We start from the raw sequence: 23,321 nt of genomic DNA on the forward strand, positions 1-23,321 counted from the left end.
AGCTCGAAACGTCAAAGGCTCTCCGTATTCCCGAGCGTCATACTAATACATCCTTTTGTTATTTACACCACCTGTCCTCGTCTGTTGTTATTTTTTCGTATATTCTCCCACATATATATATATATACATACATACACATACAAACATATACATACATACATATACACACATATATATATATACATAAATATGTGTGCGTGTGTTGAGCGTCGATGTACACCCACACAAAACGCGGAGAATGAAAGAAAGAACAACGAGCTAATATTTCCCATAAGAAAAGTTGATGGAACGATACAAGTTTTCAGTTCGCATTCAAACCAATCCTACTGGAAAAGAGACATGAAATTCAAATTACCCATTCTCATGCTATCTTATACACAACCCTTTCCTTCGTTGCCACTGTTCAAGACGTTTTCTGTTGTAAAGCCAAAACTGCGTTATCGCTATGACCATCAGATTTATTACACGTATACCAGACAGAAAAATCAAACCACCGTAAAAGAGAAAAAAAAAAAACAGTATACAGTTAAATAGATAATTATTGGTTATGCCAGTGAAAACAGGGAGAGGTATTATCTAAATGGTTTCCGTCGAATGTAGCACTAGACGTAACAAGTACCTACATATGGTCTGTGTGTGTGTGTGTGTGTGTGTGCGCGTGCTTTTTTTTTTCTTTTTCTTTTTTGATAATTTCAAAACACGTTGGTCTTCAGTTGTCATCGACAGTGATTTCTGCAATCAATGTTTTCATCCGTCTTTTCTGTTTCTTTTTTTTTTTTTTTTTTCAAATATCTTTTGTATACGAGGAAGAGTTAAGATTTTTTTTTTTTTTTGGAATAAATAAAATATAATATATAAACAAGAGACTTAGATTTATTTATTCCATTTGTTAAAAGATTTGCAAAGGGAATATTAGGGGAGAAGAGAGAGGAATTGGAAATTATCCGTTTTTTGTTTATTTATTTTTTTAAAGAATATGCGACACCTTTTCTTTACGTGTTTCGTTGAAAGTATTTAAAAGAATGGAAAATAACAATAAAAATAATCATAAGTAAAAAGAAAATAGACCAAAAAAATCCATATAAGGATTAATTTGCTGTTTTACTAAGGTCTATCGTCATCAGTTTCAATAGCAACAAAATAAAAGTGGCGATAATAACCAAACAAAAATAAAGAAATAAAGAAAAGCTAATTAATAAGAGAGAGAACTCCAAATTAAATGTTTAATAGTATTTAGTCTTAGCCATCTAAGTTTGGAGTTGAAGTCATACCAAGGGTGATTTTTCACATTTTATGACTCTACGCGGTCGCTTAATCAGCTGGAAATAACAGCCAAATCTCTATCACATCACACCGTGCTTTCTTTAAAGAATGATGGACTGGATAATGTAGTCTAGGGTATATGCACAACACCTGAAAAACGATCTCACGGCCATGGTTAGAAATGCTTTCATCATGGGTGGACTCCAGGAAGGACGATCTAAGGCTAATAAAAAAAAAATTACGAGTAATATACAAGATTCCTTTCAACGGATATCACCGTCACACTTACGAAACACAGAGCACATGTCAAGCTAAACGGAATTAAGGAATCTGTATAATAAATAATATCTTTTGACAAAGTTCAAAGCCAATTTATTTGAATGAAGTTGGGGAAAAGACGACCAACTGAAAATATAAAATGTATTTCTGTTTCTTGTTTTATCGACCCAGCAGGAATGAAATGTAAAGTTTGATCCTTGCAGAAATTGATTTAAGCAGTCATGTACCAAAGACTAAACAATAACAAAATATTAGCGAAATATAACGTACGTAAACACGTATATATATATATATATATGCGTGTGTGTGTGTGTGTGTAACTGGTTGTGATAAAAAAAAAGAAAATAAACATATATATAATTAAGTATATGAACGACAAATAAATGAAAGGTAATATTGTGACAGATGAAGAGAAGCATAAACATTTGAATATAAATTGGTAAGGAATGGTGAAGGAATGTCTCCATCTAAATGAAAAAAATATATATATTCAAAGAACTACTTACGGTGAATCCTAAAATCATGATGATGGCAAAGATTATAAGAAAAGCGACGAGAAAATAGCGAAAGAGACATTGTCGGACCACTGGGAACATGTTTGGACGTTTCTGCTGTTTCTATTTGAGGACCATCAAGTTTCAGCTGGTTTGCGATAGCCGGTGTCATGTAAAATAATGAAACCAGGTATTAAATTTCCACGTGACCCTGCACTGGAACCAATACTTTATTTTCTTATTCTTTTTTTTTTTTTTTGACGAAAACTCACACAGCTTGGGAAATAATTGAGTTTTACATTGTATCTACATGGGAGAAGTAAACAAGTTGTGATGCTTTCACTTTTACCATAAAAGACGCAATTTTTTTCAATGCTAGCCGTATTATTTTCAGGGAGACGGGTTTCAGTACTTTTTGGTTAACCTCGGACGGGAGGGACCTGCGCGGGTTAAATGTGAGCAAGTGGTTCTGTATTTGATATCAATGCACACTGCTATCTTTTATTTTTTTACTTGTTTCAGTCATTGCACCTTAGCTAGGCTGATGCACTGCCCTGAATGAGTGAGACTCAATATATAAATTTGTTTAAAAAAATCTGGTGCTTATTCTAGTGATCTTCTAGGTTGCGGGAACGTCAGCAAGGGATGGTAGGGAGGCGGACAAGCACAAATACACACACACAGCTATATGAGCTTCCACACAGTTTCCGTCTACCAAATTCACTCACAAAGCATTAGTCAGCCCAGGACTGCAATGATGCTGAAGTACAGTCTTGAAGAATTTTGTAGTTGAATGAATCAACTCCAGAACATACTTTTTAAGCTTGGCATTTATTCTACCAATCTCTAATGCCACATCACTAAGTTATGGGGACATAAACAAACCAATACTGGTTGACAAATGGTGGTGGTGATGGGGGGACAAACACATACATACATACATATCCACTTACAAGGCTTTGTTTGGCCTGGGGCTATAATAGAAGACTGATCATAGAACTGTGATTGGGAAGTAAGCTTCTTACTTCACTAGTAGCATAGGGGCCAGTGGGGTGGTCCACTCTGGGCAACGTCTTGGCACTTCAAGCATATTAAGTCAGGTCGTTTTTGCCGTTGCTCCCTTCACATAATTGTATACATATACTCTTTTACTTGTTTCAGTCATTTGACTGCGGCCATGCTGGAGCACCACCTTTTAGTCGAGCAAATCGACCCCGGGACTCATTCTTTGTAAGCCTAGTACTTATTCTATCGGTCTCTTTTTGCCAAACCGCTAAGTGACGGGGACGTAAACACACCAGCATCGGTTGTCAAGCAATGCTTGGGGGACAAATACAGACACAAAAAAACACACACACACATACATATATATACGATGGGCTTCTTTCAGTTTCCGCCTACCAAATCCACTCACAAGGCTCTGGTCGGCCCAAGGCTGTAGTAGGAGACAATTGCCCAAGATGCCACGCAGTGGGACTGAACCCGGAACCATGTGGTTGGTAAGCAAGCTACTTACCACATAGCCACTCCTGCACCATAATAATAATATGTATATATATTATATATACCGGAGTAAGCACATGAAATGTGCAACAAGGTGGAAAAAAGAGTACTCAAATACCAGAGGTAGAGTAATATGCTTTATTTAAAAGCAGCAGAAATATAACAAAAAAACCGTTACTCTGAGTTTCACGTTCCCATTCATCGGAACGGGAACGTGAAACTCAGAGTAACGTTTTTTTTGTTATATTTCTGCTGCTTTTAAATAAAGTATATATTATATATATATGGCATTAGGAAGGGCATCCAGCTGTAGAAACTCTGCCAAATTAGATTGGAGCCTGGTGTTGCCATCCAGTTTCACCAGTCCTCAGTCAAATCGTCCAACCCATGCTAGCAATGAAGGCGGACGTTAAACGATGATGATGATATATTATATGATAAGCTTCTACAAAATCCACTCAAGAGGCTTTGGTCAGCCCAAGGCTATAGTGGAAGACAGTGGTAGTTGGACTGAATCTGGAAACAAACTCCTTGCCACACAGCCATGCCTGTGCCTACGAAGAAAGATTTTGCTGCTGAAATTTGTCAGTCTCTTCAGTTACAACAGTTTTACTCATATCCCCTCTGGAATTATATTCCTAATCTTTAACACCCCATAGTTATATTATACTTCATTAAGATTAAGGTAGCAAGCTGGCAGAAACGTTAGGATTCTGGATGAAATGCTTAGCGGTATTTCATGTGTCTTTACGTTCTGAGTTCAAATTCACCTCACCAAAAAATTTCAGGCCTTGTGCCTAGAGTAGGAAAGAATAATGAGTAAAGATTGATACTAGATTTCATAAGTCTTTTCTTCAATGCCTCACAGGATTTTTTATTTCAGCCTTTTTTGGTTGCCCTTACAGTCTGCACAAATTCCATTTCTGATGTAATATTTCCAAAGTTGTTCAAATTAAATTGTCACAGGATACCAGCAACATATTGTTTTTGTCTCGTAACATGATGAGACTTTAAAATTCTATTATTTGTTGTAATTCACAAAACACTGCATAAACCTTCATGTGGGGAGCTAATTATTTCATAATGATCTTTTAGATATGCTTTAATGTATAGTTTATTTGGAGTTATAGTTAATTACTAAATGGAGTAATAGACATGGTGGTATTAACATGGCATTAATAATAGCAAATAAATCTGGTACACTTAATGTCAAATTAAATCAGTTGATAAAGGCAACAGGTTTTAATATGTGTGTGTATGTACATACACATACATACATATTAGGTTGTCAGATAAATTTGTTTTGTTTCTGTACCCAAACCATTTGTTTTAACCCTTACCAACGTTATTTTTAAAATATTTTTATCATAGTGTCTTATGTTTTCTTTTATAGCCCTATTCTTCATCAATAACTTTTATTCATTGTTTTTGAAATTTACTGTACTTATTTGTGAATTTTGTTTGTCTCAGTCTTGTTATTTTGAATTGTCCTTCATTCTAGTAAAATAAAAAGTGTTTGTGGATTCATAGATTGTTGAGATTACATACACTGTTGCTACTGGTTGTTTTTCTTCTGAGACAGTCTTATTAAGCTTAGATAGCACCTTAGATAATGCTTAGATATCAGTGTTTAGTTTTGGGAAGTTCTGTATATATATATATATATATGAAGGAATATTCCAAGTGGCTTTCCGTTTTCCTATGTGTTCGTTCCGTTGTCTGTAGTTCATTGTTCTAACATCCTGTACCCTGATATGCATATATATACACATGTAGATGTATGTACATATATGTGTGTATACATGTATATATATTCTTTGTATTATAGATATATATATGAAAATGTTTTTTTGTAATTCTTCCTTTCTACTTGGAGAGTTTAAATGTAGCTATAAAAATATGTCCATCTGTTGAAATGTAATTTCAGTAAATTTCTATATTTTTGTGCAGCTGAGGATTGCTCTGCATTTTACATTTGATGTAATGTTCACATTGCTTAAATAAATGGAGTTGCATGAAACGATCATACTGCATTGACTTTGAATATCCTTGTTGCTTATTTTGATATATATATATATATATTTGTTTTGCAAGATTTTTGATGTGAAATCGTGTGTTGAAACAGATGTTGTTGTACTTGGGGATGGTCATGTGTTTTTATTGGCTAAACTGGCAATATGACCATCCCCAAGTACAACAATATATATATATATATATATATATATATATATAGGCTGTGTGGTGGTAAAAAGCTTCCTGACCACATGGTTCTGGGTTTAGTCCCACTGCATGGCACCTTGGGTAAGTGTCTTCTATTATAGCCTCAGGCCAACCAAAGCATTGAGTGGATTTGGTAGACAGTAGCCTATTGTGTGTGTGTGCATGCGTGTGTGTGTCCTTCTGTCTGTATTTGTTCCCCCCCATCACTGGTTGACAACTGGTGTTGGTGAGTTTACATCCCCATAACTTACTGGTTTGACAAGAGAGACCTATAGAAGGCGGCGAGCTGGCAGAAACGTTAGCATGCCGGATGAAATGCTTAGCGGTATTTCGTCTGCCATTACGTTCTGAGTTCAAATTCCGCTGAGGTCGACTTTGCCTTTCATCCTTTCAGGGTCGATAAATTATGCACTGGGGTCGATGTAATCAACTTAATCCCTTTGTCTATCCTTGTTTGTCCCCTCTATGTTTAGCCCCTTGTGGGCAATAAAGAAATAAGAGAGACATATAGAATAAGTTCTAGGCTTATGAAATAAGTCCTGGTGTCAATTTGTTCACCTAAAACCCTTCTAGATGGTGCTCCAGCATAGGCACAGTCAACTGACTGAAACAAGTAAAATATTAAAAGAATAGATATATATATGTGTGTGAGTGTGTGTGTGTGTGTATTTGAAATGAATACAAGTTAATGATATTTCAAACTGTTCGTTACAAACATTTCAATAATATTTTGAAGATCTTCATTTTTCACCACCACCACCACCACTGCCGCCGCCGCCGCCACCACCACCACTGCCATCATTCTCACTATCATCACCGTCATCATCATCATCATCATCATCATCATCTGATCTATACAGTATAATTGAAACGTATGCAATGAATTGTTTTGAAATAACCATCAACTTGTTTTCACTCTTCATTTCAACTATGTGTGGCTATGTATCACGCTATAACCCGATTCTTTTTTTTTTAATGCTATTTTAACATAGTATTTAACATGGCATCTATACTGAGCCCCATTCGTATAGTAACTCACATATTTTGACACTTTACTGTGTATATGGGTGTATGTATGTATTTGTATATACAGGTACAACGCAGAATTTCCGGAGACTGATGGTCCAGAACCTCTTATAATCTACACTAATTTTCAAACGAGAACTTCAAATTCCAGTGGCTGCCAGACTATTTTACTAGTAGGTTGCACAAACTAGTACCTTGCACATTACAGTATTAATAAACTTGCATAATCTATACCATTGTACTATTGTATCTGTATTTCATTTAATTATTTAAGCAAACTTAATATTTGTTTAATTTAGAATGTTAGCCAGGGTGACCACCACTGGCTAACAGTAATCCAGAAAGGCTTTGGACCCTAAGGTTCCAGAAAATTCATGTTGTACCTGTATGTGTATTTATGTGTACATGTGTGTAAACATATATACCTATATGTGTTTGTGTGTGTATGCACGCACGTGCACAGACACACACACATATATATATATATATATATATATATATATATATATAACAGTGAGTTTGTAGGGATATATTATCTATTATCCAGGTGAATACCATGTTAGCTCTCTGTTTTGGTTCCAGATGCTGGCTCACCACAACGGTCAGTATCCAATACTAGTGCTTACAGTGAGTTGTTAGTCACTGGTAAATTCTCCAGTTGAGTAATTCTGTGTGTCCTACTCAGGACTGTGAAGGTTCCCTAGAGCAGTGCTTCTCAAACTATCTGATGTTGCGTACCGGTAGTTTTTTTCCAATGTGCCAGGGACCAGTAATATTTCTTAGTAATATTAACCTTCCCAACAACACAGAAATCCATTGAAATATGTCACTACACAATTTGAAAGAACGATTTTCTTTCTTAAAAAATTACTCATGTGTTTACAATAGAATTATGTGTAATGTTTGTAGATATTTGTGACTAATCCCTGCAGTTTATTACTTTGTAGTACAGGATCTGAAAATGACAGGTTGTTGACTTATCATTTTTTAATATTTTCTTCTCTACAGGACATTTTAAAAATGTTTAACACTTTCATAGGTTTTACATGCAGTTCATGGATTAAAAATTCTTTCTACTATAGGCACAAGGTCTGAAATTCTTTCTGTTGGGATTCGTGAATTGATTACATCAATCCCAGTTCTTGACTGGTTACCAGCCCTCAAAAGGATGAAAGGAAAAGTCGACCGTGGAATTCTAACGCAGAAAAGTAAAGCTTGAAGAAATACTGCTAAACATTTAGTCCAACTTGCTAATGATTCCGCCAATGAACCACTTTTGAATTATGGGTTTAATAATAAAAAGTGAAGGCTTTTTTCTTAAATTTATTTCCTGTAGAAATTAGAATTTTGAGTACTCCAAATTTAAAGTATATATTTAATATTTTACTGAATTTAATCAAATGTCTTGCATAGTTGTATTTCAATCACTTAAACTTCCATTTCACTAGCTTGTATCAAGGCTTTTGACCTTATATTGTGAACATTCAATGAAGTTAGTTAACTGTGGAATTTCATTCAATTAGCCACTTGAGATATATTCGAATGATGATCTATTTTCAGAATTTTATGAAATTCTTTAAATTAAAAAAAAAAATTAGTTGGCATTGTTATGTTGCTTTTCCAGAATTACTCGACATTTCCAAAGGAAGCAAAATAAATCAAAATAAAATAAATCTGAAATATATATATATTTATCATAAAAAAAATATTCAAGTTCATCTTTTATTCATGAAATACAATTTTCATGTATAAATTTGAGACAGTTTAGATGTTTTCACACAAGGATATTATAATTGTATTTGCAAAATATTTTCCACTTGATTCAGTGAGTTACTTTTTTTTATTAATGAAAACCATGACCTCCAGAATCTCCTGCATCTCTTCTGGACAGTCTCCTTGTTTAAGTTGGTGACTGCTGCCATAATCCTTGCATTCAGTTCATCTTTGGTTTTACAAGGAGTTTTGTTGGTCTCTCGTTCAACTGCACCCCACACATAATAATCAAGAGGATTGCAGACTGGGGAGTTAGGTGGCCAGATATTAGGATTGATGTAGTTGCAGAAATTGTCTGAGAGCCATGACTGGGTTCTCCTGCTTGTGTGACATGGTGCAGAGTCCTGTTTCCAGACGTAGGGTCTTCCAGCAGCCAACGTCTTGACCCAGGGCAGGACTATCTCCTGCAGGCGCTTGATGTAGGCCTCTGTGTTGAGTCTTAGGCCATGTGGGAAGATGAATGGAGGCATAATGTCACCATCACTAGAAATCACTCCAAACACCATGATGTTGACCGGATGTTTGATTTTTATCACTCTCGGTACATGTCCTCAGATTGACACCCAAACACTCTGAAATGTTTGTATTGGAGCTTCCGGTGCAAATGCCAAGCAGTACAGCATGTCGTTTCCAAATTTCTGGCAGAGTGAAATGTGTCATAATGCTGTTTTTCTCACAGATGGTGTCCAACTGACCCTATTATTTTGTAGTTGACAAAATCAAAAACAAACAATGTGCACGTGTGAAATTAAAAATATAAAATGGCGACAATTTACCCACTGCACCCTGATTATATAGACTGGGCATAACTATCTTTATCTATTTACTCTACCGCTCTATAACTTAGTGTGTGTTTCTCTTTCACATTTATGATTTACTGACTATATATATATATATAAATCATCATCATCATCATCATCGTTTAACGTCCGCTTTCCATGCTAGCATGGGTTGGACGATTTGACTGAGGACTGGTGAAACCGGATGGCAACACCAGGCTCCAGTCTGATTTGGCAGAGTTTCTACAGCTGGATGCCCTTCCTAACGCCAACCACTCAGAGAGTGTAGTGGGTGCTTTTACGTGTCACCCGCACGAAAACGGCCACGCTCGAAATGGTGTCTTTTATGTGCCACCCGCACAAGCCAGTCCAGGGGCACTGGCAACGATCTCGCTCGAAAATCCTACAGGAGCCAGTCAGGCGGTACTGGCAACGGCCACGCTCAAAATGGTGCATCTCATGTGCCACCCGCACAAGAACCAGTCCAGGGGCACTGGCAACGATCTTACTTGGCTTGCCGGGTCTTCTCACGCACACACCTTTATTAAAGCTGGCAAAAATCTTCACAAACTGAAAATTTTTGAAGCTTTAATAAAAGCATATTACTCAATCTTCAGTATTCGAGTACTATTTTCTCACCTTGTTTTGCATTTATGTTCTTACTCATGTGTGTGTGTGTGTGTGTTTTTCTAAGTTGATTGTTACGACTGGTCAGAAAGTGATCATTAGTCTTCCACCTACGAAGCAATTAACTTTATACTCCAGGATGCTTTCAGCTGATTTGATTAGCTAAGATATTTCATATTTATTCATATATCTTGCTCTGTAGTCTTTAAAAATATACTTTTAACCTTGATGACCTGCAGAAAATGCAGCATTTTAAAAATTACATAATAACTTTCAAACAATTAGGTTTTGTTTCTTCAAGGAAATTATGTTTATTTACCTTCAAACTTTGAGCCATTTTATTCTATTAATGCATTCATTGCACTATTTTCCCACATGAAAAGTAAAAATACAGGTTTTACAAGTAGAATCAATCTGCTGGTCTGTGTATGCATTGATACACAAGTAAGGATTTTATTATGTTGATATTTCTTTACAGAAATATTCTACCATTTCAGTACATCAGAAGGAACATAGGGACTGTAGCAGCATTGTACACTATTTATAAACCAAACTATTCGGTTCTTTAACAAATTCCAATTGCACTCTGAGCCATCTTAGTTTTTTAAGTGTATGACTGAAAAATTTAGCCTGCAAAATGCTGTTGAGAAGACAAGAACTTGGTTATCTTGAAGCAAAAAGCTGTCATATTGCTTACATGGCCATTGAGTCACTCCATTACCTTGTATGATTGACAAATAAAGGAAATAAAACACCTGTAAGTTTTGATGGAATGTGTCACATTTAGTGAAATTTACACTGGAAACATTGCGTAAACATCCTTAACTACTTATCTACAAAAGTGTAGCCATTGTCAATTACTGCAGGTAAAATCTAATTAAAACTTACAACTTTTTTTTCTCTCACAAAAACAATAATCCAATAAAACATCAAAATCAAAGAAACTTCTAAAACAACGTCTTTATATAACATTGTTATCTGTCGGACGGAAATTAAATTTAACAGCTTTAAGAAGACTTTGAAAACAGATCTGAAACAAACTTGTTCCCGCGTTTTCTTTTTTCTTCCTTTTAAAATTATTTGTAGAATATGGGAGAAGGGGAAGAGGAAACTGCTGATGTCACTCATTTGTAGTTAACTGGGTAGCAAGATTCTGTTCTAGCTAGATTCCTCTGTGTGTGCATGTGCATGTGCACATGCGCGTGCACACACGCACACATGACTGAAGTGCATATTTTACATGCATCAGTCCATGATATATAGATTTTTCCTCAGGTTATCCACCATTACAAAAATAATCAGCATTATGACTTTGTGCTCTGGAAAATGTCAGGATAGGATTCCATTTTACTCTCCTAAATAAAAAAAAAAGTGATTTATTAAAAGCCTCTTTCTTAAAGACGAAGACATTTTTCAATGTCACTGTGAAATTAGCTATTTAATGAATATATAAGGTTAAACTGTGAGTATGAAATGTTTATTGGATTTCACTGTCTTAAAATCAAGCCATGATGTCTTTCTTTTTAAATCAATTCACATCTTGTGAGCTTATACTGGTTGTGAATTTATCAAATATCATTCTTGTGAAAGGACTTTTATATATATATATATCTGTTGCTTATAGATCTATAGAGCACTTGATATCTGCAGATATATAGCATCTGATGTATTTGGCCAATGGTTTTTTTTTAGCTTAACAGTTTAATTGTTGGCACCAACTATAATGAATAATAATTTTTACACTACTACATACAGACTAACACACACACACAAAACAACACATACACTCTTCAATTTATTTGTATCAAGTGAGACCATATGTTTTTTTTTTCGCAAGCCCCTTGTTCCTTTCAGAGCAGAGGCCATCAAAGAGTTTTCTCCACTGCCCTTGGCTCTGGGCTGTCTTTTCTGATTCTCACCTTCAACCCCTGCTTTTTCAGCTCTACCTCAGTATCCCACCTCCAGCTATTTTTAGGCTGCTGTCTCTTTTACATCCTTGTGAGTTCCAAGTCAGGGCCTGACAAGTAATGCAGGAGGTTTTTTTTCCTTTCGAATTTTGCTGCACGATATCATAAATTTCCCTATGTTAAAGCCTTCCTCTCCCAAGTCTTGTTGGTTTTGAATTGTTATCGATGTTTCTGTAACTTTGTTTTTTCTCCTAGGTAGGGTTTTTGATCTTACACAAACCATTTTAACTGGGAAGTGGTGGTCCATATTAAACTGGCCTCTATCCTTCTGCACGAAAGGCCCAACCACATACATACTAGACTTCCTGTATTGTCACCATTCCTAAGGTGTTGTTAGTTAACAAATCTACCAATGGGAGATTGCTGTTTAAATATAAATGCTTGTCCAAATATTTAGTATTGATTTTGCTAGGTCAAAGCTCTCGTTTCAGAGCCATTATTGATGCCTAAGGATCATATTTAATCAAAATCACAAATACCGGATGAGTATTTGACCATTTCAATGGATAACTTTGAAGATTATTTCCTTATAGTTGATTTTTGTCAAATTTTATTGATCAAATATTTAGCTCAAACATCTGGTCTAATCAATCTAGTCATTTGTACATAGCAAAAATATTTCCTTTTTAACCCTAAATGGAAAGAAATTCTGAATAGACTAAAATTTTCTTGTATTTTTTGATATTATTATATGAGTGAAGGTGTGCAGCCTAATATAGATTTAATGGCTTACTCTAAAACCATTTTGGTTTTTAAAAGCAAAATGATTATATAAGTTTTTAAAAGCTCGTTTTTTGAATTTAAAATTATTTGGTACTTATTAGAACTTTTACTTTTGTGCTTGCTCCCTGCTAATTTAAGAACCTGGCTCTATCCCTGGTTTCAAATTTTGGCACTAGGTCAGCAATTTTGTGGGAGGGGCTGAATCCATTAAATTGATTCCAGTGTTCAACTGCTACTTATTTAATTGACCCTGAAAGGATGAAAGGCAAAGTCGACCTTCTGGAGTTTGAACTCAGAACACAAAGATGGACAAAATACTGCTTAGCATTTTGCTCAGCATGCCACTTTATTTGGTATGTATATTCTTTTCTACTCTAGGCACAAGGCCCAAAATTTTTGGAGGGGGAGCCAGTCGATTAGATCATCCTCAGTACGCAACTGGTACTTAATTTATCAACCTCAAAAGGATGAAAGGCAAAGTCAACCTCAGTGGAATTTGAACTCAGGATGTAAAGACCACTAAGCATTTCGCCTGGCATGCTAACGTTTCTGCCAGCTGATCGCTATTTGGTACATATATTGGAACCTTTTCTGTTGTGCTTGTTCCCTTTAACTTAATAACCAGATTCTTTCCCTGGCCCACTGTATAATATTAATATATATATATTCCATTTCCAAAGAGTTAAAATATTTCAGTACCAAATCTTAATCAAGACCTGAATTGATTTATATTTTTATAATGCGACCAAAATGTGAATGGAAATGGAATTATAATAGAGCCACAATAATTGCATATTGAATTTCATATTTTCCAGAAACACTTTGGGAAATGGTTCAGATATTGATTGTTTCTATATGGACATGAACCAATTTTACAACAATGGAATCTAAATTCAGTGACAGCACTTGTTTGGAAAAAGAATTTTCTCAGGTGAGTAGATCTTTCATTTTCTTTAAATTGTACATTCTTAGCTTTTCCAATTGAAACATTTTTTTTTTTCCATTTAAGTTTTCAAGAAGTTTGTAAGTGTCATGTGTTAAAAATAGTTTGTGAGAAAGAGGAAAGAAGATGTGACATTTTCAGTTTTTCTCAAAGGTATAAGGGATGTGAGGCGATATTAGGTCAATTGAGAATCTTGGTCTTGACTTACTGTAAAAACAAGACATAAATATTGGTTCCACATTTGAACTCAGAACATAAAGACAGACAAAAGGATGCCAAGTAATTTGCCTGGTTTGCTAATGATTCTTATTTCTTTATTGCCCACAAGGGGTTACACACAGAGGGGACAAACGGATTAAGTTGATTATATCGATCCCAGTGCATAACTGGTACTTATTTAATCGACCCCAAAAGGATGAAAGGCAAAGTCGACCTCGGCGGAATTTGAACTCAGAACGTAGCGGCAGATGAAATACCGCTAAGCATTTCGCCTGGCATGCTAATGATTCTGCCAGCTTGTCACCTTAAGCACGGCATAAATATTGGTTTGAAATTTTTGCACAAGGCCAGCAATTTAGGGGGAGAGGCAATTTGATTATATTGACCCAGTGCTCAACAGGTACTCCTTTTATTAACCCTAAAAGGATGAAAGGTAAAGTTGATCTTGGAATTCGAATTCAGAACATTAAGATGGATGAAATGCCACTAAGCATTATGTCTGGCATGCTAACAATTGTGCCAGTTCACTCCCTAAGAATTTCAGGCTTTGTGACTAGAGTAGAAAAGAATATTTTTTTTTTCATATTCAAATGGAAGAGAGAGCTGACCAAGGGAATTTTGCTGAAGTTCAATCATCTTTTACTTGTTTCAGTCATTGGACTGCGACCATGCTGGGGCACTGTCTTGAAGAGTTTAGTCAGACAAATCAACCCCAATATTCATTTGTAAGCCTAGTACCTATTCTATTGGTTCTTCGGTCAAACAGCTAGGTTACAGGGATATAAACCAACCAAGACTGGTTGTCAAGGGGTCGGGGATGGAGAGATACAAGCACAAAAGTACACACACATGCACACAGAGTGCAGACAAAACTTAATAATGACACAAAACCCCGAAATCCAAACACTATTCAGTTAATGGTTTCATCAAGTCTCTTTTTTTGTTTTTCTCCTCATTTAGCAAGACAGTTCCATTGAATTCTCTGTCGTCCGCTCCAGTAGTTTGCTTGACTTTCTCAATTATTCCGATTGTATCAGTCGGGCCGAAGGTGAACCAGCAGGATCAAGCCTTACAGAAACATCAGCTCCAATTTCTTCTGAACGTATTTTCCAACAATCCAACCTCCGAAAACAATGGATTGCTTCCGTTTCAATTCTGTCGTTCTCTCTCATAGTTATCACAATCACTTTTATCATGGTTTTCCTTACACATGGTAAGTTGCTCCATCAAATAAATCCCTTCTTTATTGCTGTAGCTGCTTTAACCCTTTACCGTTCAAATTACTCTAACAAATGTAATACTCTTTTTAACTCTTTTACTTGTTTCAGTCATTTGACTGCGGCCATGCTGGAGCACCGCCTTTAGTCGAGCAAATCGAGCCCAGAGCTTATTCTTTGTAAGCCTAGTACTTATTCTATCGGTCTCTTTTGCCGAACCGCTAAGTTATGGGGACGTAAACACACCACCATCAGACGTCAAGCAATGTTGGGGGGACAAACACAGACGCACAAACATATACACACACACACATATATACATATACGACGGGCTTCTTCCAGTTTCCGTCTACCAAATCCACTCACAAGGCTTTGGTCGGCCCGAGGCTATAACAGAAGACACTTGCCCAAAGTGCCACGTAGTGGGACTGAACCCGGAACCATGTGATTGGTAAGCAAGCTACTTAGCACACAGCCACTCCTAATCATGCATTATCTTGTAGCTTTGAGATTTCAAAACTTCCATGCTTCCCAAAATTCAGTAAGAATACACCTGATACCCCCACCCTTTTTTAAATAATTTGTTCACCATTCACTTCCTGTGTATTAGTCCAGGTGCTATTCATGCACTTTTGGCTACTTTTTCTAATGAGCTGTAGTTCACCTGAGCACTGTATACAATAAGTTCTTTCATCATCATCATGCTCAACATTTAATGTCTGTTTTCCATGCTGTCATGGCTTGGATGGCATAAGAGGAGTTGGCAAGGCTATGGGCCACATCAAGTTTCATAGTCTGTTTTGGCTTGGTTTCTACAACTGGATGCCTCTCCTAACACCAACCACTCCACAGAATGTACTGGATGATATTATTATGTGATGAAGGTGGCGAGCTGGCAGAATCATTAGCACGCCAGGTAAAGTGCTTAGTGGCATTCTGAGTTCAAATTCCACTGAGGTTAACTTTGCCGTCCATCATTTCGGGGTAGATAAAATAAGTACCAGTTGAGTACTGGGGTCGATGTAATTGACAATCTCCTCCCCTTTATAGTAGAAAGGATTATTATTATAATTGATCTATGGCACCTGTGCCCAGCATCGCCTTCCTGGCACTTGTGCCGGATGGCACGTGTAAAGACATTTGAGCGAGATCGTTGCCAGTGCCGCCGAACTGGCTCCTGTGCAGGTGGCACGTAAAATACACCATTTTGAGCATGGCTGTTGCCAGTACCACCTGACTGGCCTTCGTGCCGGTGGCACGTAAGAGCACCCACTACACTGTCAGAGTGGTTGGCATTAGGAAGGGCATCCAGCTGTAGAAACTCTGACAAATCAGATTGGAGCCTGGTGTAGCCATCTGGTTTCACCAGTCCTCAGTCAAATCGTCCAACCCATGCTAGCATGGAAAGCGGACATTAAACGACGATGATGATGATGATGATGATTTTTACATCCCCTAATTATAATTTCACCTCTTTAGTAATTAATACTTTGATTGTTGTTTCTGATAATGTTAAAATATTTCCTTGCTTTGATGGCTTCGTTACATTTTTTTTGCACAGGTGAGGTCATCACATATCTCCACATGAATGTGCTCAATGTACATTATCACCCAGCAATGAAGAATAAAGCATCGAAACAATTCAAAGAAATATCAGTGCCATTCTGTCATGAGGTTTGTGCCATTGCATCTATCTATAAGAATAAGAAATATTCTGTTACCAATTTAATAAAAAAAGGACGAAGGGTAAGAGTGGGAGTAAGATGGGTGAATAAGAGACAAGTTGAAGGTTTTGATTCATCAGGTATTTATCTGAAGGAGTAATGGAAAGTTCTTAGTTTGTCGACTGGTTCCATAGAACTGAACATGAGAGTGGTTGAGTGGTAAGAAGTTTGTTTTCCAATCACATGGTTCCAGGCTCAATCTAGCAGTGTGACACCTTTAGGCAAGTGTCTTCTACTACAGCCTTGGGCTGACCAAAGACTTGTGAGTGGGTTTGGTAGATGGAAACTAAAAGAAGCCTGTCATATATATATATATATATATATATATATATAATAGTTGAATAAAGTTAAAACATGATCTGTTTTCATGTTTCTTATTATGGTATTTTAACATTAAAAAATATATATATATATAGAGAGAGAGAGAGGAATGTGGGTGTTGTCTATCATAGCTACATAGCCTTTAAGCTACTAGCTTAATTCAGGTCATCCTTCATATTGCAAACTTCTCATACTTGACAAGACTAATTGTCAAATATTAACTGATGTTGAAAAGAACTTCTTGTGAATGCATAACTTCATTCTGTCCTTTGTTCTCCTGTCAACTCTGCGTGCAGAATTTTACTGCCTTTATCAGAGACTTTAAATTCAGGTTCATTGATCACAATCAGCAAAGCCTAACTAGTCAGTTTAATGATGACATCATCAGTTGATCTGATGTGTGACCGTTGAACATCATTGGTTAGTTTTTTGCTGATGTCATTAAATTGATTCTCTTTAAAAATCAAATTTTATAGAGAAAGTAGGGCGTGCGTTAGGGTGAGTGGTGAAGTAAATGAGTGGTTTGATGTGAAGGTGGGGTTAAGACAGGGTTGTGTGATGTCTCTGTGGCTGTTTAATTTATATATAAATGGTATGGTGAGAGAGGTAAATGCTAGAACCTTTGGTAGGGGAGCCCAAATGGTGGGAGAAAACAGAGAGAAATGGCAGGTGAGTCAGTTGTTGTTTGTTGATGATACAACACTGGTAGCGGATTCGGAAGAACAACTGAAGAGACTGGTAGTAGAGTTTGGAAGAGTGTGTGAGAGGAGGAAACTGAAAGTGAATGTAGCTAAGAGTAATGTGATGAGATGTTCGAGAGATGGAATGGCTGATAGGATGGATGTGAGTATAAATGGTGAGATGTTAGAGGAGGTGAGCGTCTTTAAGTATCTGGGATCACATGTGTTATTTCTTTACTGCCCACAAGGGGTTAGGGTTATAGCCTGTGTCCACAGCTAGCCACCTACACTTTTCTCTGCAAAATAGGGGTAGTTTATCCTGTTCAGGCTATATTATTAGCATTATTCTGCGATTGAGAATTAAAAAAAAAATCACTTCTTTAACTTTCTAAAAGACATCCCAACACTCCTAAAAGCAAACTTCGTTTGTTTATTTATGTTTGTCGTAATTTGAATTTAATATATATGTATATATCTATATATATAAAAATGAGAATGTGTGTCTGTCTGTCTGTCTGTCTGTCTGTGTGAATCCCTAAAACTCGAGAACTACGCAACCAATTTCATTCAAATTTTACACATGCCTTACTTAGGGTTCCAGTTGTGTTTTAGTAAAAAAAAATTATTAATTTCTTGCAGAGTTCGAGCACACGGCAACATAATATCTCCTCCACTATTTAAGTATTAGGTGTCAAAAGTGAAACAAAAACACTCATGTCAAATACTTTCACTTTAAAAATGAAACTATTCCACTAACTGAAACAATCACATTTCGATACTGTAGTGACAGATACTTTCACAGAGAGAGAAAGAGAGAAAGAGAGAGACAGAAAGATAGAGAGAGAGAGAGAGAGATGTATATGTATACATATATATGTACACCATTTCGATACTGTAATGACAGATACTTTCAGAGAGAGAGAGAGAGAAAGAGAGAGAGAAAGAGAGAGAGAAAGAGAAAGAGAGAGAGAGAGAAAGAGAGAGAGAGAGATGTATATGTATATGTATACATATAGATGTACACGTATATGTATATATAGATAGATCTATACATACATGTATATGTATACATATGTGTAGATGTATATATATATATATATATAGATGTACATGTAATATGTACACATATATACATGCATACAGATATCTATACATATATACACCCATCACACACACATACACATGCACACAAACACACACATTAGTCATTTGTTTTCTTATCCAAAACTACGTCAAAAGTACTGAATGGATCTTTATGAAATTTGGAAATTATATTCTTTGCATAACGGCCATAACTCCCATGAAAATTCATATATTTTTGATGTTGATGAAATTTTAACCCGAACATAACAGATGAGCATTATTTAGAAAATGATGTCACACGTTATCGAGGCTACCATTCTTTCTGGATGTGCAAAAGGGGATGACGTCTTTATTCCAAGAATTCCTCTTACTCCATCAGGAGCAGACATTCCTTTTACATTCAGAAGACTACAATTCCCCCTTCGTGTGACTTTTGCCATGTCCATAAACAAATATCAGGGTCAAACACTGTCTGTAGCTGGTCTTCTCTTGGAAGAGCCCTGCTTCTCACATGGACAACTGTATGTTGGCTGCTCAAGAGTGGGCAGCAACAAAAAACCTATTTGTATATGCTCCACAAGGGAAAACAAGGAACATAGTTTACAATGAGGTGTTATAATCACAACAGCAAGAAAGTATGTACATGATCACCTTCTTTTACGAAACTTCATTGACTTTCATATATTTATATTGATATACATATATATACGTGTGTTTGGGTGCGTGTGTGTATATACATCTCTATATATAAAGATGATGCGTAGTCTAGACGGCGTTTTTAGATTTCATTATTCTCTTTAACCAGGGCAACGCCGGGTATTTCTGCTAGTATATATATAAATATATGTATTAACTTGAAAGACTGGTTAAAGACAAGTTAACATTGTTAAAACTTTGTTTCTCTGCATAGTTTTTTCTCATCACATTCAATACTATAAAATTATAGGATTGAGTAGTCGGGTGAGTTTTATAGTTGTTTGTTTGGATGTAATACATTTACATAATTCTATTCAAAATAAGAAATTTCAGGTATGTAAGCAAGGCCTGGAATCAAAGGGTCTTAGTGTTTATTTAGCAAAGACCAAAGTCTTAGTAAGTCAGAAAACAGACAAATCACAAATTCCTTTGGGGACATGGCCCTGCTCGATATGTAGAAAATTGTAGGTAGAAACTCCATAGGCTGTACCCAGTGCAAGCTACGGACACATATGAGGTGCAGCAGTATCAGAGGAAGGTTTATAGAGAAAGTAGCCTTTGTGTGTGGCGGGTGTATAGGTATAGTAAACTCTAGAAATGTACAGGAAATAACTCTATCAAATGCCTGGCTCTGAAACATAACCCTTCTCTTTAATTATTTATTTATGCATGTTTTCAGGTAAATCGCTATATAAAATCAAGTTACCTGTCTGAAATTCAAAAGGGTTGCACTCTCAAAAATATAACGTAAGTTTCTTTCTTCTTCAGATTCTTAAGGTTATAAATTCAACTCTTGAGTTCGTATGTTAAAATGCTGCCAACATTTCTTCACATCTAAGTCCTCAACTTAAACAAGGAAACAAACAAAGATATATACAGAGGCATTTGTAGAAAATGTGATTTAGCACTTGCTGGGTGCTTCACAATTTCATACTTAGTTCATGGAAGGAAAAGGCGAGGACAAGATCTCTCTGAATAAATAATAATAATAATAATTTATTTCTTTGAATAAACGTTCCATCTCAAGTTAATGGTAGCCATGAACACCTAGGTGAAGAAACAGCAGGGCTGGTAGTTAGGCACCAAGGCAATAAGGCATTATTACAGACCCGCAGTGCCGCTTGCCATTAAAGGTCCAATTCTTGATGGAACTGCTCTAAGTTGCGTCCTGCCCAGTCAGAAGCTGTGATCGAAGAAGGTGAATGGGGGTGAACCCTAGCTGCTGCTAATGATTGCACATGCGCATAAGGGGCTTCCGTCAGGTCTTCGGAAGGCTCTAATCCTTGCGTATGCATAGATGAATGTTCCAACATGTTGTCTAGAACTATGCGTCACTACACATTTGTACACAAGTTGAGTAATATAAGAAAATGTAAGACATGTTAAAGTTTAGTATGTGGGACTCTGCTGAGGAGTTAAATTTCCAATGAGGGAATTGTTTCATGGTCAGGAGCTGGTTCCTTCTTCATTGGAGAAATTTCAAAAACAAAGAACAGAAATGCACACACACACGTGTGCATGTATGCATACATACATACATGCATGCATTGTGGCTGCAACTTGGTTTTGAGCAGTACCATTGCTTGATTGTTCTCCTAAACATGAGCAGCACAGATGTGGCTTTTCTCTTCTGCTAGAAACCAACACTATTGCACAGATATGGCAATGATGGGTTCCACTTGGAGCTGGTGTTCTGCGACCTTATCACCCTCACTGACACATGCTTTTATTCCATCGTGGAATTTTTCATTGAGTGTTTTGTCTTTCTTGGCTACAGCCAGCCATAGTAAAGCAACACATAGATTTATATAATTAGGCTTGTCTCAAGTTTTGATAAGTGATAAGGAAATGAGACACAAGTCTATTCTCAGAATGAACAGTGATCTATTGTAGATAGCTTTCCTCATAAACAGAACGAAGCTCTGTAATGCAAACTAATGAAATCATCATCTATGTGAGAATGATGTCACTACTTAAAGTAATGAGTTATTTGTATTCTGATAGAGTGGAATCTTTTAGAGTCAAGTGTTCTGTCTATTGATATAGAATACTGCAAACAGCTAAACAGACAATTAGCTTACACACATACAACCCAGAAAGAATCGGACACCTATGTAAGCATTCAACATGCTTTTGAAATTGCTGCCAAATCCTGTTTGCGATGAACAATCTATGTAGTTGTTCAACATGTGAGAAATAGCAGTCAAATCTCTCTCTTGTCATACTCTGCCATCTTAAATAAAGAAGAACTTGATGGACAATGTAGTTCTAAATAAACAAAAGAGATGGCCACAGATCTCCATAAACAGCACTGAGCTGCAATTAAAAAAACATACATATTATTGGTGTTGGTTAGATCCAGGTGAAATTTGGTCAAGCAGGCATACAATAAAAGACATTCCAACCTTACCGTTGCAAGTTTTTTAGTGTGTACCTAGGACCTTATTTTCTTATATGCTTTTTCCTTATTTAAGAGAATAGAATGTGATTTGAGAAAGAATTGACTGTTATTTCCATGTAAAGTTCTTATTCATCATCATCATCATTGTTTAACGTCTGCTTTCCATGCTAGCATGGGTTGGACGATTTGACTGAGGACTGGTAAACCAGATGGCTACACCAGGCTCCAATCTGATTTGGCAGAGTTTCTACAGCTGGATGCCCTTCCTAACGCCAACCACTCCGAGAGTGTAGTGAGTGCTTTTACGTGCCACCGGCACGAAGGCTACTCACATTTAGAAACGAGGTTGAGAATGATCAGTAGGAGCTATGTACAGTGAACATGAACATGAACATGGTTTCAATTACTCTTTATAATGGCCCATATTTCTTCTCCTTTTGGTTTTCCCTTTCAGAAAATCTCACAGCTACATTGGATTGGGTGTCCTCCTTGCTTTCAAGAACAGCAACAAGTTGTCCAGCCCTGATCAAATTCGTGATATTATTATATCTAAATCAAATTTGCAGCTGGTCAATCAGAAAATTTATATCAAGATAGATCGTTTCTTGATACCTTACAAATCGTTAAGGGTGCATCTTATCAAAGCAGTATCTTCTGCAGCCCCTTTCTTTATTAAAGGTAATCAACTTTCACCATTTTCCTCTTTCATTGTTTGAAGAAGCTAAATTAAAGGCATTTTTATTCATTCAACTTATGACACTCATTCATTTTATGTCCATTTTTAATGCTGGCATGGGTCGGGTGAATACTTACTAAAGCATTGTTTAACAGATATTCTTTTACTCTTTTACTTGTTTCAGTCATTCGACTGTGGCCATGCTGGAGCACCGCCTTTAGTCGAGCAAATCGACCCCAGGACTTATTCTTTGGATGCCTAGTACTTATTCTATCGGTCTCTTTTGCCGAACCGCCAAGTTACGGGGACGTAAACACACCACCATCAGTTGTCAAGCGATGTTGGGGGGGACAAACACAGACACACAAACATATACACACACATACATATATATATATATACATATATACGACAGGCTTCTTTCACTTTCTGTCTACCAAATCCATTCACAAGGCTTTGGTTGGCCCGAGGCAATAGTAGAAGACACTTGCCCAAGGTGCCACGCAGTGGGACTGAACCCAGAACCGTGTGGTTGGTAAGCAAGCTACTTACCACACAGCCACTCCTGCGCCTAGATGACTTTTCTGACACTAATCATTATCTGTTATGCATGAGTAATTTAGATTGTACATAAAATGGCATTACACACACACAAAGTCTTTTGTTTATCATTTTAATCTTCTTCCTGGTTGTATAGTCTCAGATCA

General features: G+C 36.5%; 2 protein-coding genes across 5 annotated transcripts in view; one reads left to right on the forward strand and one right to left on the reverse strand.

Moving 5' to 3' along the window:
- LOC106871662 (GDP-fucose protein O-fucosyltransferase 3) overlaps window positions 1-2,200 on the reverse strand; it is a 14,651-nt gene extending 12,451 nt beyond the window's left edge. Inside the window, exon 1 of the mRNA XM_089357125.1 lies at window positions 2,049-2,200. Coding sequence (XP_089213251.1) covers window positions 2,049-2,138 — 90 coding nt within the window. The 5' untranslated portion in view covers window positions 2,139-2,200. The remainder of the gene's footprint in view (window positions 1-2,048) is intronic.
- Window positions 1,612-23,321, forward strand: part of LOC106874727 (uncharacterized) — a 26,287-nt gene continuing 4,577 nt past the window's right edge. The window contains exons 1-6 of one of the 4 annotated variants that reach the window (XM_089357122.1): window positions 1,612-2,226; window positions 13,470-13,585; window positions 14,777-15,029; window positions 16,595-16,707; window positions 20,217-20,284; window positions 22,393-22,616. In XM_089357122.1, the coding sequence (XP_089213248.1) occupies window positions 13,535-13,585; window positions 14,777-15,029; window positions 16,595-16,707; window positions 20,217-20,284; window positions 22,393-22,616 (709 nt within the window). In that variant the 5' untranslated portion in view covers window positions 1,612-2,226; window positions 13,470-13,534. Of the gene's footprint in view, window positions 2,227-5,779; window positions 5,841-11,170; window positions 11,427-13,469; window positions 13,586-14,776; window positions 15,030-16,594; window positions 16,708-20,216; window positions 20,285-22,392; window positions 22,617-23,321 lie in introns of those variants that run through there. The other 3 variants (XM_052970412.2, XM_089357121.1, XM_089357123.1) reach the window with 3 other exon arrangements.

This window comes from Octopus bimaculoides, chromosome 9 (assembly GCF_046866305.1).
Source record: "Octopus bimaculoides isolate indiv1 chromosome 9, ASM4686630v1, whole genome shotgun sequence".
NCBI classification, from domain to species: Eukaryota; Metazoa; Mollusca; class Cephalopoda; order Octopoda; family Octopodidae; genus Octopus; species Octopus bimaculoides.